Here is a 17662-nt window from a genome sequence, read left to right as displayed (position 1 = left end):
TTTCATTTATTGTTTCGCTTTGATTTAAAAAATCAGAATAAGTTCAAAGTATAATATATAAATGCCAAAAAAGAGAATGTTAACACTTTGTCATATTTGCTTCAGAAACTTTTTTTTTTTTTTAAAGAAAAACAAAGCATTTCAGATACATTTGTGTTCCCTTTGTTATCCTTCCATCCCCTTCTTTCCCAAGGCCAGGACTCTGATGAAGTTAATGGTGAATTTCCAGCATGTTTGTTGTAAACAGATACATATAGATAGACATATTGCTATCTGTATATTACAATATACACTATTTTAAAATATACAATTGGGTTATTTTGTATATTTTGAAATATTAACAAATGATATCATATGCATTAATCTGCAACTGATTTTCTCAGTCAACATTATTATCTAGTTGATCTATATCAACTAGATCTTAATACAAACATGTTTTGTTCATTCATTTTAAGTGTTTAGTACTTTTTTGTTGAATAAATAAACCACAGTTAGTTTATTCTTCTGATGATGGATAGTTCTCTTATTTATAATTATTTGCTGTTAAAAGTTGTGCTCCAGTGAATGACCTTGAACTTTTCTCCTTAGGCACATGTATCAGAATTTTATTGGAGTAGTTTCCTAGAAGTGAAATTGCTGAGTCACAAGAAATATGCATTGTCAAGTTTATTTCAACATTGCCAAAATGTTCTCCAATATAACTGTGCCATTTTATACTCCCTTTCAGCAATGCTAGGACTAGCTTTGTAAAACAAATACGCTTTCTCCAGTTTTAAGGGGTTCCCATTACAAAATTTAACCCTTTCCCACCAGGTGTCCTGTGTGTTTCTTTACATGTGTTTCCCCTACCTCTAGCTTCCTTAGAAGAAACAGAGCAAGGATAAAACTTTGGTGGTTCATATTCTTTGAGAATAAAGTGCACAGTTTTCAGCAAAACTGTGCTTGACTAAAGGGTTCTTTCAAGGAATTTTTCCCTAAATTTAACTCTTACTTTCATTCTTACCAATTGAGCGAATTCAATTTCTGACCTTTTTGACATTTTCATCGGTCCTCAGGAGATTATCTAAACACTGTGTAAGATTTTTGGTATTTTTCTTCTTATTTTAAGTCTTTTGAAAGGTAATGAAAACAAAATAAGTCTTGGTCTTGGTGTTAATAAATCTCCTCAAATTCCTTAACATTTTTAGACCTGTTAGGTATCTATCTTATGGTTACATTTTAGTGTCACACAAATGTGGATGTTGGTGCAGCCTCCAGGAACAGCTTCTCGACCTTGAAATTGTTGCAGCTGCTGTAGACTGAAATCTGCTGAAGCATTTCCCCACTTATGGTTGCTTGTCTCTCAGAAGGACGAATGTCAGCCCATCTGGGTACAGGGACAGTGTCCTTGTATAGGTCAGATGCCTGTGGAATTTTATCACTCTCTTTTAAAAAAAAAGTCTTTTACTGAACTCTGAAATGAAAACAAAGTTGAGCTAATGATGGAGATTAATAACAACACTCAAATTGGGACGCAGAACTTTTTTGAAAAGTTCCTCTTTAGCGCTTACATGTGGATGTTGTGGTTTTTCCAATTTTATTCTACTTTTATTAGGAAAATGAACAGAAATAGGCATCACTGACTCCTGGGCCCTTGTTTCTTTTTCAAGAAACACAGTTTAAATGTTTAACAACACAGGCTAGAAAGGGCCCCAAGATGGTCTTGAGCCAAATGCAAAGGTTCCTGTTTTTGGCCAGCCTCCCTAAATAACTTCAGCTCGAGGTGCTGCCCATATTAGCATGATGGATCCCATTGAGGAAATCTCACATGCTGAGGATGTATGTTGTTATGACTTGACATTTTATGGCATTTATGAAACTCTTATTTTGGCAGGGGAAATAAAAGCAAATCACTAGATTTGAATTTTGAAAGATCCCTCTGGCTGTACTTGAGAGACTAGGTTAGAAGGGCCTGAAGAAGCAGCAAGGAAATCTATCAAGGGACTTTTGTAGTCCTTCAGGCGAGAGAGGAAGCTGGTTCAGGTAGGATGGTGATGGTGGAGAGGGAGAGATGGATGTGTGTGCAAAGTTTTAGGAGGCAAATTCAGCTGGATTTGGTGAAGGCTGAGTTCCGGGTGCTAAGGGAAAGAACAGTATCAAGCCTAAATGAGTTTCCTCATCTCTGATGGGGTGCACACTTACGGGATCTAACTTGGCAAGTGGGATTTTTGTCAAGTTTCATGTGAAACAGTGTAATACTGGTATCAGGCTGAAGCAAGGAAGAAGGCTCAACTTCATGCTGTGTGCTCGGTGTGTGATACTTTGGGGAAGCCTGACAAATAACCATCTACTTTTCCTCAAAGCAAGTAGCAGTTTCACCAGCAGTTTCACCAGTTCAAGAATTGTAGGATTCCTGTAACCACAAAAAGTTTAAGGAGATTATTGCTGAAACAATGTGGGGGAAAACACTTTTTTATACTCATTTTGGAGACTGACTGGCTAATGTCTGGTGTTCAAATGAGCTAACACTCGGCAACACCCATGATGTGTAAATGTTAGAGAGTTTAACTTGCTGTTGAGGACATTGGCTGGAAGCATGAAGGAGAACTGCATTTCTCCAAGTGCTTCATAAGTATTTTCACCAGCAGCTGTCATGGAAGATTTGTTCGTGGGAGAAGGACAGGGCAGAGGGCTGGGTTCTCAACATTTGGGGCTCCATTATAGATAGATAGTGGTATTCAAAGAACTGATGGCTTTGTACAGTGTCACATGGGCTGTTGACAGCAGACTCGAGATTGAGACTTTGAGCCTTTGAACCAGTTTCCTAAAACGAAAACAAGAGCAACAAAATAAGTACCATGTAATAATCTTACCTAAATATGAAAACTATCATCAGGTTGCTTACAGAGCAGATGTATCTACCACATGAAATGCTCCCATTTCCTGCCATCATCCCCAAACTAGGAGTTTAAAGTCATTAATCTTAAATATAATATAATCTAGGACTCTCTTCCTTCTTCTCAGGCTACATTGATTATCAACTGTAATCATTCTAGCCTGCTACCCAGTCATAGCTTCTCCAACCATTATATTGATCAGGTTAGCATCCCCTCTTTTATTTATGGGGGTTAGTGGAAAGATTGGGAGTGAAGACAAATGAGTTCAAGAAAAGCTCCCCCCCCCCCAAAAAAAAATCAGCTGTTTTAAAATGACTGATGATAATAAAAAGAACTGTCATCACTAAGTCCTTTGGCCCCCAGAATAGAAATGCTGAGCTAAATTAATATGAATGACCTTACTAATTTTAGGGCTGAAATGTAACCAGTGAGGCACTCTGGGAGACTTGTTCTCTGTGTCTGTTTGGAAAAGAAAAGTGGAAAGGCTGATTAGCAAGGATAAGAGACATAATTTCTCAGGATGCTCTGTGGAACACAATCTTACTGCTGATTTTTCTTTAAAAGGCCCAGTTTTGCCATGGTCCTTCTGAGAACTGTACCCCTTGCTTCCTGGCTGGCCCTAGGACTGAGGATGGCCTTCCAGAATTGCTGCCCATATATAACTTCCCAATCCACCCTTCCAGATACCCCAGCCTCCAAGGTGCCCAGGGCTGGCCTGGTTTCTGGAAGTGGGGGCCGATTGTCTCTGCTGTTACCCCTGATTCCAACATCCTGGGCTGGCTGGTTGTTTAGCAGAAGGTTTTGGTCCCATGCCATTGCCTGAGATTCCATTACCTTGGATGTGATCTTAAAGAAAATCTGCTTGAGGTGACCTAAGGCAATAGAGATTAGACTGACCTCAGTTAAGACATTTTAAATCCATAGGAAACTTTTGTTATTTTTTTCTTTCCCTTTGCGAGGGTCTCTCTTTTTTGATGACTCCTCTCCTAATAGTTTCAGGTCCTGACAGCTGAAGTCCTACATCTTCTGCGAGGTGAGAGTGCATTTCTTTCAATCCAAATCAGAGTCTGATTTTATCAATCTGAAACAGCTCCATAACGTGCCAAACCCTGCTAGGTGTCTCCCGGGTTGTTGAGCCGACAGTCCCTGCCTCCCGGATGCCTTCGACCAGTTACGTGTTTGAGACAAGGGCCTCTCATGCAGATGTTCCAGCCATGTCAGCGTGGCCTCGCCTCTCAGCTCGCTTTGTTTATCCAGCAGCTCATTACTAAAGAGTAGCCTGTCAGAAAGAGGTTAAATATTCTTTGGGAAACATGGTCACTCACATCCTTGAGATGCCACAAATATGTTTAATAAAGTGAAGATTGGCTTGATAAGAAAAATGTGATTGACTTGCATCACCAGAAAATGTTTCTCCTGTTATTCTAGTTGAGTTTCCACAAACATTCATGAGCACTAGCAAACCTATGGGCAATAAATTGCTGCAGCCAACACATAAAGACACCAAGGGAAGCAGGGAAAATGATTGCTGATGATTCGTTCTAACTACTTGACCTTCTGACCTCTTCTCTAGATATATGACCAAGATGGGACACTACAGCACTTTATTGATGGTGGGGAACCTAGTAAGTCGAGCTGGATGAGGTATATCCGATGTGCAAGGCACTGCGGAGAACAGAATCTAACAGTAGTTCAGTACAGGTAAAGTATACCTTGATTTACCACTTACAAAGCCAAAGCCCTTTGCCTTGCGTATATAAATTCAGGCTTGCTGCTAGTTTTGAAAAAATCCTGCAGAGTCCTGAAGAACTCTGCAAGGGCTGGCAGGAATTTCTTTTTTATTTTTTCTCCTAGGTTTGTGATATCTCTCTAGTTCTTGTAACAGTCATTTCTTGAGAATTCAGGAATAAGGATGCTAGGAGAAGGCCTTTTTCACTCACTGCACATGATAAAGTTACTTCCACATCATCACATGAATGTTCACCATGGCCTGAATGAGCCCAGCGAACTCACTGACTTGCAGTGATTTCCTCCCCAGCAGATGTGTCCACACGCAAACAGGAGTTCACAGATTCAGCCCCAGGTCACTTGTTCTCAGTCACCTTCGGTCTGGCTGTCTCTCAGAGGGAGCAGTTTGAGTTGCACAAAGGCATGAGAAATCAAGAAGTCTCAACCCTCCCCAGGCTGCTTTCCTAAAACCATTGTGCTCAGCAGCCTTGGCTGAGTCACAGTAACCTCTCCTGATCCCTTGAAAGGTGCCAAAGTATTTGACTCTGGTCCTGTGGCCATTCAGAGTATGTTTCAGGGGATGGGGTGATTCCAGAGCACAGAGAAGGCACCAGTCCCCTAAGATATTTTGGAAAATCCCACAGGTGAATGGAGATGAGGTGGAGCCTCCCCTATTTCACAGAGTCTCACAGGGAGGCCTAGAGTGGGGGAGGGGCAGAAAAGACAGTGGGCATCCCAGATCCAAAGCCACACCTGCCTCATGCACCTGTTGGTCAAGCATTTCCATCAAGTACTAAAGGCTAGAGTGGCAACCGAAAGGCAAACACAGATCCCATAGGAAAAAAGTCCTGCCACGAAGCCTTCTTTTCTCAAAATCCCTCGAAAACATGTGCCATGTAAATATATGACCTCAGTTATAAACAGCCACGTTCCCTTTAGAATCATAAGCAACTGTTTAGCTTTATCAGGCACCACAGACACATCAAAGCAGAAGGAGCCTTGCTCGGCAACTTGGAGTCCTGCCGATGACAATTTATTTTCATTTTTTTTCTTTTTAATTTTTAAAAATGAAGCCTTAAAAAGAATAAGCAAACTTTATTCCCCATATAGGTTAAAGGCTGCACAAATCTGGCTTGCTCTCCAAAGGCCTCCAAATTCAAAGGGAACATATTTGGGCAGCATGTGACTCACTGCCTTGGTTTCCTAGGCAGTTATCTTTCATTACATAAGGGTTTATATGAACTTGCACACGATGGTATCTGGTTACAGTCTGTATATGGGCTTCACCCACCTTCCCTGCAGCTGCATCTCTGTTGTGACGTTTTTATAAAACTCGGAGCTAGTAAAGTAGTAAAGATTGTGTTTGTCTACTCGGCAAGAGATAGTTTGACTGGTTCTGTCATGGGCACCCTGGGAGCTCTTGAGGAGAGTTCTGACTTTGGGAAAATAAGAAACCTCTGCAAGAAAGGTGGGCATGAGAAAGTCGTTACCTTTCTGTCAATATTAAGTGGGTTTTATTGCTCCCCTTCCTCATGGTGCTTCCACACTGAATTCTCTCTGCCGATCTGTTTTCGATTACCTCAGATCTTTATAAAATGAACTACAAAAACACAATTTAAAAACTGGCATCCATCACCAGTGACCACGTCCAAGAGTAGGAAAATAGAAAAGTTGGACCCTGAAGAGCCAGCCTAATTTTTATTGTACATGAATGTCCTCTTCACAAAAAGTCAGCTGGTTTAGATTCATTCTGTTATGATTTGTAATATCTAAATGGAATTTTCTTCAAAGCGCCCTTGATTGATTGACCCTTAGCTGAACGTTTTGTTTTTATTTTGAGGCTGACAATAATGTTTGTTGGCGTGTGTTCCGCTTCAGCTGCGTTGGGACGCCATGAAGCTATCTTTATGAGTCATCCAACCACAATACTAAATACATGTCAGCAAAGGAAATATTATCTGAAAAGGGAAAAATCCCTTTGATGTGCTTCAACATGCAGAGATTTCTGCGAGTTTTGGAAGCTCTGCCCGCTTGTAAGGAACGGTGTACGCTTACACTTTTCTTTTTCCCCTTTTGGCCTACTCTGTGCCTCAAAAGACCACCCATCGCTCGAAAACAGTTCTGCTCTTTCAGCGGCAAAGTGTGTCATTTGGTTTTAGCACATTCATTTGCCGGCGCTGTGTTTATATTAAGGGAAGCCAAACCGAGAGATGAAATGTTACAAGGGTGAAGTACAAAGTCGACTCAATTTTTCTCAAGTTAGGAGATGCCAGTGATTTATGTCCCAGCTCCAATTTTGATTTTTTTATGTAGCAGTGGAAAGAATTAATAAAATGCACAGCTCTTGGAGATGCGGAGGGAGGAAGGGGAGGAAGGTCTGGACAACTGGCTGGAGTTTTTGTCAGATATTCATAGAATGTTGGGGAGAAACATTCTGCTTAGCTAGCAGTGCCCTCGTGAGACAGAACGGCAGCAAGTAAGGAAAATAACAAGATAAATGAAATTTTTGCAGCTGCAAGTAAAATATTGAGAATCTGCACTTTTTTATTGATCTTTATGATCCTATTGCCAAGAGCCACTTTGTGGTGACAAAATATGTTGACAAGTGCATATCTCACCACCGTGAAAAATGTGGTGAAGGATTCGCCTTATGTCTACAGTGTTGTACAAGGAACAGATTGCCCTGCTATGACCAGTTCCTTACAGAAAGGCTAAATTTAAGGTTCACCAACCCTGAACACTTTTCTCTTGAACTTGAGGCTAATGTTTGTAGCAATTCTTCACTGAGAAAACCAATCACAGGCTCCTCTTTTTTTTTTTTTTAATCTGTAGATTTTTATTTACTGTGCCACAGCTGTTTAGTTCTCGGTACCTTCACTCTGTCATTTCATAGTGTAATCTTTCAGCCAGAGTAAAGTGCCCCTCTTGTATTTATTGAATTTCCATCCACTTCATATAAGAGGGTTTTTTTTTCCCCCCTCTTCTCCTGTATCAAATTTTAGGGAAAAAAAAAAAGCTATGGGGAAGATTTTTATTTCCCTCAGCCCTTATATCACAAAGCTGCTTAATTTTATTACAAATTTGAGAACTACCATGCCAAGTTGTAAGAATACACCTAACGCTTTTCCTTCAAATAAGAGATCAATGGTGTTAATTTGAATGTGGGGTCGAGGCACCAGAGTCTGCAGTTTACCAAGAAAGAGAATTTTCTCATTAGTGTGAGATGAAATTTTTTCTTTAACTGAACTCTTCCTTTCTGCTCTCTCCGGGGCCAAATATCTGTCTCTTCAGCCAGGATGTTCCATGGAGGGACACTGTGGAAATAAACTGTGAGCTATTTATCACACTGGGTTACAGGCTCTAATTGGTTGCTGGGAACGATAAGGTGGGTGCAGATTTTATTGCAAACAGAAATTGTTTAGGTGGAAAACTGGGCAGAACTTTTTTGGGGCCATAAAAATGTGGATGGAGCATGTGAGTCCTACTGATTACTAAGCTGGGTTTTCTTTTGTTTTGAATAGGTCGAATATATTCTACCGAGCCTGTATAGATATTCCCAGGGGTACCGAGCTTCTCGTGTGGTACAATGACAGCTATACGTCTTTCTTTGGGATCCCTTTACAATGCATTGCCCAGGATGAAAACTGTAAGAATTTATTTTAGCTCTGAATTCACATTTCCAAATACCTATTTCAAAGCTAACTTTTAAAATAAGAGTGTTGTTTGAAACTCCTGAAATGTGGTTCACTCTGCTGTGTAACACAAATGTGCACAAGTCTGTTCCATCATTTTATTTTTCCTTGTATATCCTGTGCTTTTTCCCAGGACGTCTTGACCTGTACAGTCCAATGTTTCTTCGCCCATTTATGATTTCAAAACCTTTTTCCTAGTTTAAATAATTGCCTGCAGCAGTGTTAAGGCAGCTGGTATCTACTGAGTACCAATTATGTGTCTGATTTCAAGAGCAGCATTAGTTATAACTTCTGCTCTGAAGGATTGCACAGTCTTGCTGGAGTCATACTGTTTGCAAAAATGAAGTAAGGAGACAACACTTTCTTTAATCAGGAGTAACACCCCTCCATCAATTGGCTTTGCTTTTTCTTCAGTAGTTGTTGGAATGAGAAATGGTAGTAAAAATCATAGACATATGATTGAGGAATTTGTCTCTAAACATCTTAGTCTAAAATGAACCATGTAATTTCCTTCTATCTTTATTACTGTCACTATCATTATGTTTGAAAAAATAATGCAAACCTTTGTAGTAGTTTTCATATAAACTTTATATAATTGTTTTTATCAATTTGGGGGAAAATGTTATAAGGTGATTTCTAGCATTTGGAATAGATTTAGGTGATTCTGATGTGCTTCAGTGAGAAACACTGGTTTGAATGATGCAGTTTTTTTCTTGTCATCCAATTGACTGATCTGTGAACTGATAAGTTGGGATTGTGCAGTAGAAAAAGAAGCAGAGAGAACAGATTTATGTAAGAAACTTAATTTGGGGAAAAAAGTGTTATTTTAATTTTTCCTTCTTTACTTTCTCTCACACACATATAAACTCAAAAAAATGTTTATAATGTTACTGATCAAAATGCTGATGATCAGATATTTCTTTTCCATGTTATCTTTGTTTTTTTGGTAAAAAAAAAAAAAAAAAATCCTCAAAAAGCATATTATGCTCAACTTTCTTTTCTACTTTACCCTAACCCCAAACCAATCTCAAATCAAAAAATGAATTTTTGGACATATAAATACATTCTTCTTACTTACCAAGTTTCCATTGGAAAGTTTTTTTTCTCCACTAATGCTCCTATTTGAGGGAGTGTCTGCTTTCATAGGGGAAAATCTCCATGTTACACATGAGTGTGTGGTTGGTGTTAGAAGCAGAAATGGCCATAGCAGCCAGTATGCTCTGTCTTCCTAGTGTGACTCCATGCCCAGCTCTCCCAAAGTTGGATGTAGGTCCATACATGCAAAAGCACTGTTATCAGCTCCTCTGATTAGAACCTTGGTGTAACTTCACCTTCTAAAAGATGGAGTCTGCTCCAGAAAGATTCCATAAATCCTATAAGGCCTTCTATTTCCTTCTTTAGTACAGCCTACTACAGACTGAAGATATTCTGGTGTGTGTGTCAAGGAATGTCTGGAAGTAAACACATCAAAGTCTAGAGTTCTAAAGTACATAGCACACAGTCCAAAAATTCATTCATTAGATAGTTGTTGAATACATACTAAGGACCAGAGTCATTGCTGCATACTGTAAAAACAGCAGTGAACAAGACAAACAAGAATTCCTGCCCCCATAGAGTGTATAGTCTAGTGGAGGGAGACAGATTATCAACCAATAAATAAGTTAGTTTGTCATGTGATGATAAGTGTCATAGATATAACAAGCAGAGAAGGGGCAAGGAGTGCTAAGAATTGGGAGTTGCGGGTTTAGAGATGACCAGTGTGGGCCCTACTAGGAAGGTGGCCTTTGGGCAAAGACTTAAGGAAGTGAAAGAACAAGCCATGTGTTCTTTGGGAGCAGAGTGTTGCAGGCAGCTGGACTCCAAGCATAAAGGCTCGAGATGGAGATGCTACTGGCCTGTAGGAAGGGCATCACAACGGTTAGCATAGGTGTGTCGATTGGAGAGAGTGAGTTGGGGGAGAGTTAACTTAGATCTGGGGACAGGAATCTTATAAGGCCCAAAAGGTCACTGTCAAGACTCTGGATTTTACTCTGTTTGCATTGGACAAATGGGGTATTGTAGAGTTTCAAGCAGAAGAGTGATATGATCTGACTGAAGTTGTTACAGGTTTACTCTGGCCACTGAGTGGAATCTGACAGTGAGGGTAAGGATGGAGCAGGATCCAGTTAGAGGCTCTTGCTGGAATCCAGGGAGGAGGGGTGATGGTGGTTTGGACCAGGGTGAAAGTGGTGGAGGTGGTGAGAAGCGCTTGGATTCTGGATATATTTTGAAGGTAAAGTCAACAGCATTTGCTGACACATTGGATGCCAAGTGAGAGAAAGGAGTCAAGGATAACTCCAGGGCTTTGGTCTGAGGAGCTGGATGGATGGAATGGCCACTTAACTGGATTACGAGTCAGACATGGGAAGCATGAAGTGACTGCTGAGGGAATGCCTTTCTTCCCTTTGACATGGACCTCTGGGGTGGAAGTCTCACGTCTGCAACATTGCTTCTACCCTGTGATGCTGTTACAATGACGAGAGGGACTTAGGGGCTGGGCTGGCTGATTTGGGTTTTATGTGCCATTTATAGCCACCTGACTGTGGTGTCTGGGAGTGGACCAGCTGGTCTCCAGGCTGTGTGCTAGTGCCATCCAAAATGCGCTTGGTGGCAGCCCCGGGGACTTTGCTTCTCAGACCTTCTTTCTCCCATAGTTCAGCCTTTGTGAAGCATTCTTGAGGTTGTTGATTAGAGTATTGAATAAACTCTACTAGGGCACATGTTATGTATCATTTAGCACCTGAAATCCTTGGAAGGAAATTCGCAAAACTTCAGCACCTTCAAGTGTTAAGGATTCAATAGGTAAACTATGTAGCTCTTTTGGGTTGAGTTCAGAGCTCTAAGTAAGGGTGGAGGGCAGTTGAAAGAGAATTAAGTCATTGACTAAAATGCTCAACAGTGACAATCCCCCATTCCCCTAAGAGTATTATAGGAATTTTATTTCAGTTCCTGTCTCAAAGTCGTATATCTATCATGGGATTGGCCACCCAAGAAACCAGCAGAGAGCCTCATCAGATGGCGTGGGGGTAGATATATGGCTTTGACTCTAACTGGAAGATGGATTCTCATTCCATATGATTCACAGAGATACCTAGGGAGGCTTTATAATGAGGGCTCTTTTTTTCTGTACCGAGAAAATACTCGGTGTGATTTAAAAGAGCAAATGTGTGAAAGGGCATGGACAGATAATTTAACAGATAGCCTTTTACAGCCCTGAGTAATTTAAATCATCTCACCAGGATTAGCAATTTGAAGACAGTTTTTATTCTACCAAGCTAGCCACAAAATAAATTAGGTACCTTAAAAAGAAGCTTCTTGAGATCAAAGACTTATTTGACAAAATGCCTCCATAGAGCCTCCTTATAGTGCTGTGCACACAGTAAACAATACATGCTCACTGGATACATATTGAGAATTTCACTGCCATTATTAGAAGCGATGGATACAAAGTTCAGCCAGATTTTTTTTCTTGGTTAATGAAATTGTTACATGATCCAAGACATTCAAGGAAAATATGATTTTGCTTAGTGAATAATACTTATTAAGCACTTTCATTTATAAAAATACCACTTTCTTCCCATGGTTCTTTCAACGGTGAAAGTACATATTTCCTATTGAGCGTGTGGGGTGGGTTCAGGCTTCAGGCACTGGCCCCTCTGGCAGCGGCCACGAAGCAGTGGGACACGCTCCCTGCCCGCACAAGCCATTGAAAGCCGCCTTGCCTCAAAGAGAGGGCAGCGTTTCACACAGGCATTTGGGCTCTGGAAGCAATTCCTATGTTATTTTCTTTAAGAAAGAAAAAAGAAAAAACCCCATAGTTCTAAATGTAATAGAGCCGCAAAGAGAGCACGGCTGCGTCCACTGTGGGCCTTTCAGAAGAGCCTGAAGGAACGCCTGTGTCGACAGATTGTATCCGCAAGGAGGAATGAGGTTCCCCAAAGCTTCCAGTGGGGGATTAGCTCCTGCAGAGTGTAAAGACCATAGTGTATTCATATTCATTTCAGAGGAAATTAAAAAAAAAACCTGGGAATAAATGTTAAACAAGTCTTCCTGCTGCTTTTTCTGTCTTGGTGTATGAAGCTGAGGTGGTGGAATGTGAAACTTGATGGCAACGCAGAGGTTGTTACACCGGACTAAACTCTGTCTGAGAGAGGTCCTGCCTTTTTGTTTTGATTTTAAAGAGCAGAAAATAAAGACAGGCATGTCTGCATGGTGCCCTGGCCCCACCATCCCACCAACAGTGTGGAGCTAGGCCCTGGGTAGAGAAGGCTCCGTCAAGCCTTCTGTCTGTGAACATTGAGGAGGTGGTGGTATAGTTCAGTCCAACAAGAATATCTGTCTGCAAGACCCTACAGGGAGCATCGTGACGGGGTACAAAACTTCAGACCTTTTCCTCAAAGGGCTCAGTGTAGGAGAAGGCACGTAAGCAAAAACTACACTACAGAGCCTAACACAGGTGCCTTGTGACATGGCCATAGCAGGGAGCTGGCCTCTGTGGTGGTAGTGATAGTCAGTTCTGGCTGACTCTTTGCAACCCCATGGACTGTAGCCCGCCAGGCTCCTCTGTCCATGGCATCCTCCCAGGCAGGAATACTGGAGTGGGTAGCCATTCCCTTCTCTAGGGAATCTTCCCAACCCAGGGATCAAACCTCGGTCTCTTGCATTGCAGGCAGATTCTCTACCCTCTGAGCCACCAGGCCGGTAGGCTCGGTGTTAATGCAGTTGGGAGGAGTCCAGTTGTAGGCCCTTGTACACAGTGGGCAGCTGGGATTGGACCCCTCCCATAAATCTAGGAACCAGAAGTCACTGTTTGTCCCTGAATGGGGACTAGAAAGTGCTCTACCCTCAAGCCAGTAGTCCAAGGAACTCTCCATCTGGGGCCATTGGTGAAAGCAGTATGTCGCATTCCAAAACCGGCCCCAGCTATGGGAGGGTATGGGGTTGGGTTTTGCATTACCTGCCAGTTGTGGAAATCCTTGGCCAAGAAGCTGTTATAAAACTTGGCCCAGAACTGGAGGGACATGGAGAATCCTAGAACAGACAGAGAAGAGGTCCACCCAGAGGTATCTGCTCAGGACTCCCACCAGAAGGCAGTGGCCACGAAAACAGCTTCATTGAAGGAAGCGGCAAAAGACACAGAGGAGCATGCTGTCATGAGAGACTTGACTGCACCTTGGGAGCCTTGCTTTAGGATTGAGGCCCTCATCCCTCCACTTTCTGAAGGTGTAGAGGGTTGACAGCTGAATTGTCTTCAGCCTACAGAGCCACTTTACCTTTGGTCATGTTCCCTCCCCATGTAGCCTGTGTCCAGGGGCTGGTCAGTGTGGATGGGTATTAAGGACTGCTCCCCTTATTCCAAAGCCAGGTGACTCGAAAGGTTAATTAAGTGCTTAGGTTAGTTAAGTGCTTTTAATTGCTCTTAACACCATCCTCTCTCCTCATTCGGCAGTAAACCTCTTGTACACAGAACGGCAGATCTCCATTTCAGACTATTTCCCAGGGGACCCAACTTCAGACAGGTGCTCCCAGATTTATATTGCCAGCCCAGACCTCTCACCAGACACCCAGGCTCCTGTCCACCTGTTGAATTCCCATCTGCACTTGGCCTGTCTCACAGATGTCTCAGACTCAGCGCATTAAACTGAAACCATCCTACTCTGTCCCCCAAGCTGTCCCTCCCCCAGTTCAGTACCTCTCACTCCCATTCACTCAGCTGTTCTTTCTAGAAACCTTGACACCTTGTTCTTTCTCAGCCCATCTGTCCAGTCATTCATAAACCCCTGTTGATTCTATACTCTTAAATGTTTTTCTTCCCATTTCTGCTGCCACCTCTCTATCAGCCTCACAGTCCGCTTTGGCCTGGACCTCCGCATTGTCCTTTTTAGTATCACAGCAGCCAAAGTGAAGTTTCGTTGATTTTATTGTTTCAGTGTAATCACTTATTTGGTTAAAAGTTAGTTTTTAACTAACTTTTGGTTCCATTGATCAGAATTCAGAAAACAATATGGGCACATAATTTTTCTTCCAAAGGCAGTGAGTTAACACATTCTAAGGTGTCCTTCCAGGTGTATTTTTTTGCCCATTCTCTCATTTGCGCACATTCTCCCTCTTTTTCTCTGCCCCTCTGTTCCTGGTGGCTTAGATGGTAAAGAATCTGCCTGCAACGCAGGAGACCTGGGTTCAACGCCTGGGTTGGGAAGATCCCCTGGAGAAGGGAATCGCAACCCACTCCAGTATTCTTGCCTGGAGAATTCCATGGACAGAGGAGCCTGGCGGGCTAGAGACTATAGGGTTGCAAAGAGTCAGACAGGACTGAGCGACTGACACTACTACTATTAGATTTTTTATACTGCACCTCACTTTTTCATTTAATGATATAGGGTGATGATGCATTTAAAGTATAAGTCCGATCACCTTACGCCCTAGCTTAAACCCATTTTTTGGATTGCCATTACTCTTATACTCAATCCCCAGCTCTTTAAAATGATAGCCCATTGACTACATATGGTCTTCAGAAATGTTTTTTATGGCTCACTTAGTGTTTTGTAAAATTCTAATTCAAGCATCATCAGACTGGCCATGCCTTATTTGGTTTGCTACAGATCCCACCATCCTCTGTTGTACTAACTTACTTCACATTCAAGGTCACTGTCTCAAGGAAGCTATCTTTCCCACCCCAAGTTTAGCCAGCCTTGATAGATGTTTTCCTGACTCCTTTTCTTCTCTGTCACAGCAGTTATACTTGTAGAGACTGTATACTGTCAATTCTAATTGCATATTTTTTGCGTTTTAATCTTTCTGAACCTGGTAAATGTCTTACAATGCACAGTGACTTAAAATTAATGGTGCAGCTTGCAATTCATGGAACTTTAAATTTGATGAAACCAAATAACCTGTGAAACCAAAAAACCTGTGAAGACGTTTGTGTATCTGTCTCTCTCACGAGAGTTTAAGTGGTCTGAGAGTTGGGTATTACTGTCTTGTTCCTCTATATCTGCAGTGCTTTCAGTGTCTGGCTTATCACCAATGCTCTGTAAGCACTCATGGGCTGAATGAATGACTGAGGGTGTAAAATAGGACTTTGTAATACAGATCCTGTATTGCGCTCTCTCAGAATTTTAATTTTGCAGGATTTTGTGAGTTCACATTCTTTCTTTTTTTTTTTTAGAGCTTCCAGAGTTTGCCCTCTCCCCCTCAATCTTTGTCTTACAGACTGAAGACAGAGTCTTCTTTGCTCACCATATCTTCATGGAGAAACCCCTTTATCCTTTTGTGGAATTTCCTTAGTTGTCTCTGGGAATTTTGCAGTTGTCTGGATTGTCTTAGCTTGGGATAGCATAGTCTTTTCTGATTCATTTCTTGTCCCCTTATAATTCCCTGTTGTTTATTAGTACTTTTGTTTATTGGGCCAATCAAAGTGGTATTCAGAAAGAATGCTCCTCTGTGTCCTTCAAGTCCTGCTTAAAGTACTAGACCTTTAAGGGTATCTAGACCTCTAGCGTCTGTGGGCGTGTGCAGGCACTCTGCAGAACAACTTCGAGAGCAAATACAGTTGATTTTGTGAAAATTATCCATTCCTAGCCTTACTTTTTTCTTTCTCTAAATTATATGCTCATTTCATTCAGTAAGATTGAATTTATTCACAAGTACAAGAAAAGGTGATGCCAAAAGCAGAATGTAGAGTGTAAGCATTGCTAGTATATCTTGAAAACATGTTTGTTTGGGGGATTCTGTAGGAGAAAATAAGAGAATAGGCATCCCAACTCTTATTACCTGAATGCTCTTATTATCATTAACTTAGATCCCTGTTTATCCCAAATCATCATAAAAGCTAATATAAACTTTTCTGTATTACTATTTGACTTTGGTTATTAAACTTAGAAAACATCTGTTGGCCCACACATTCTTTTCTTTAATAGAACGGTGATGTGACCTTAACAATTTTTGAAAATGAGTTTATTGAGTTACTTTCCAAGAGCTTAAGTGAGAAGTCAGCCTTTATAATCTATACTCAGAGTATCATTTGTATGATTTTCCCCAGAGACATCATATTCCTCTTTCCAGCAGTGAGCTTCTGGCTGGCTTTCCTGCTCTCTTGCATGTTGATGACATCTTCATTCCACAGTCTCCCCGCCCTGCCTTCCTTCCTGCCAGTCTGGCCTTCCCAACCCACCAGAGCTGTGTTGTTGCCTGAAGACCTGCGGGTTTCCCTTTGCTTTATCTCTTCCGGATTAGTTGTAAATGGGCTAAGTAAGAGGAGTTTTACCTTAATCTCTTGACAGTACTGGTGTTTTGTTTTTAAGAAAGAGCCAAAACATAAAACATTTCTCTTTATCTTTCAATATGTCTTTTAGAAGTCACAGCCTCTGTGCAATCAAAGGTTTTTTTGAAAGTCTAAAATGTGTGCACACATTTCGTATTGGTGATACACTTTTGCCCCAGAAGTTGAAACTATACACAAATTTTATACATGAAATATAGACATAAATATGTACATGCATGTGTCTGTAGGTGCGTTTATAACTTTCATGTTTACGTATGAGTTTATACACACAAAAATCTCTGCACTAGCTGTGAAATGTCCTTTCTGTTTTTGCAACACAGCTATTGAGTAGACACAGAATTGGAGTGTGGTCAGGAAAAAAAAACCACCCTGGAAATCAGAGCGCTAAAGCTTCCAGCTTAGCTGTGTCCTTATCCAAATGTGTGGCCATGAGCAGTTATTAGACTGTGAGCAAATTATTAACCTTCAGCTTTTTTTTTTTTCTTTTTTTGGTTCTAAGAGAGGGTAGAAGTGGATCAGTTGTTCTCATCTTTATATATTAGAAGTACTTGGGGGAAACTTTTAAAAATGCAGATGCCCAGACCCTACCAAGAGATTCTGGTATTTCAAAAAAAATCTCCCCTGTGAGTCTATTATGTATTCAGGGTAAAGAACTGTCCACTAGACAAACTCTCCCTTGGTCTGTGAGACTCTTTTTTAAGTTGATATTTCTCCTTCCTAAGACAGGACGGGCCAGGCCAACTGTGTGGGCCAATCCAGAGTCCAGCAAGATAAGCTGTTCTTTTGTTGAATTCACCTTATACATGTGATTATTACAGCACTCAGGGGTAAAGCGTCCTTGTTGCTGTTCCGTCCCTCAGTCATGTCCCACTCTTTGTGACCCATGGGCCGCAGCATGCTAGGCTTCTGTGTCCTTCACCATCTCTCGGAGTTTGCTTAAACTCCTGTCCATTGAGTCGATGATGTCATCCAACCATCTCATCCTCTGTTGCCCCCTTTTCCTCCTGCCCTCAGTCTTTCTCAGCATCAGGGTCTTTTCCAGT

At 41.4% G+C, this 17662-nt stretch overlaps 1 protein-coding gene across 2 annotated transcripts in view; it reads left to right on the top strand.

The window, feature by feature from the left end:
- The window catches only part of PRDM6 (PR/SET domain 6), a 105240-nt gene that overhangs the window by 67980 nt on the left and 19598 nt on the right, over window positions 1-17662 (top strand). For both annotated transcript variants that reach the window (XM_043912251.1, XM_043912249.1), the window contains exons 4-5: window positions 4450-4577; window positions 8126-8250. In XM_043912251.1, the coding sequence (XP_043768186.1) occupies window positions 4450-4577; window positions 8126-8250 (253 nt within the window). The remainder of the gene's footprint in view (window positions 1-4449; window positions 4578-8125; window positions 8251-17662) is intronic.

This window comes from Cervus elaphus, chromosome 9 (assembly GCF_910594005.1).
Source record: "Cervus elaphus chromosome 9, mCerEla1.1, whole genome shotgun sequence".
NCBI lineage: Eukaryota > Metazoa > Chordata > Mammalia > Artiodactyla > Cervidae > Cervus > Cervus elaphus.
Note: the sequence above shows the minus strand (reverse complement) of the source record. Positions and strands in the feature narration are given on the sequence as shown.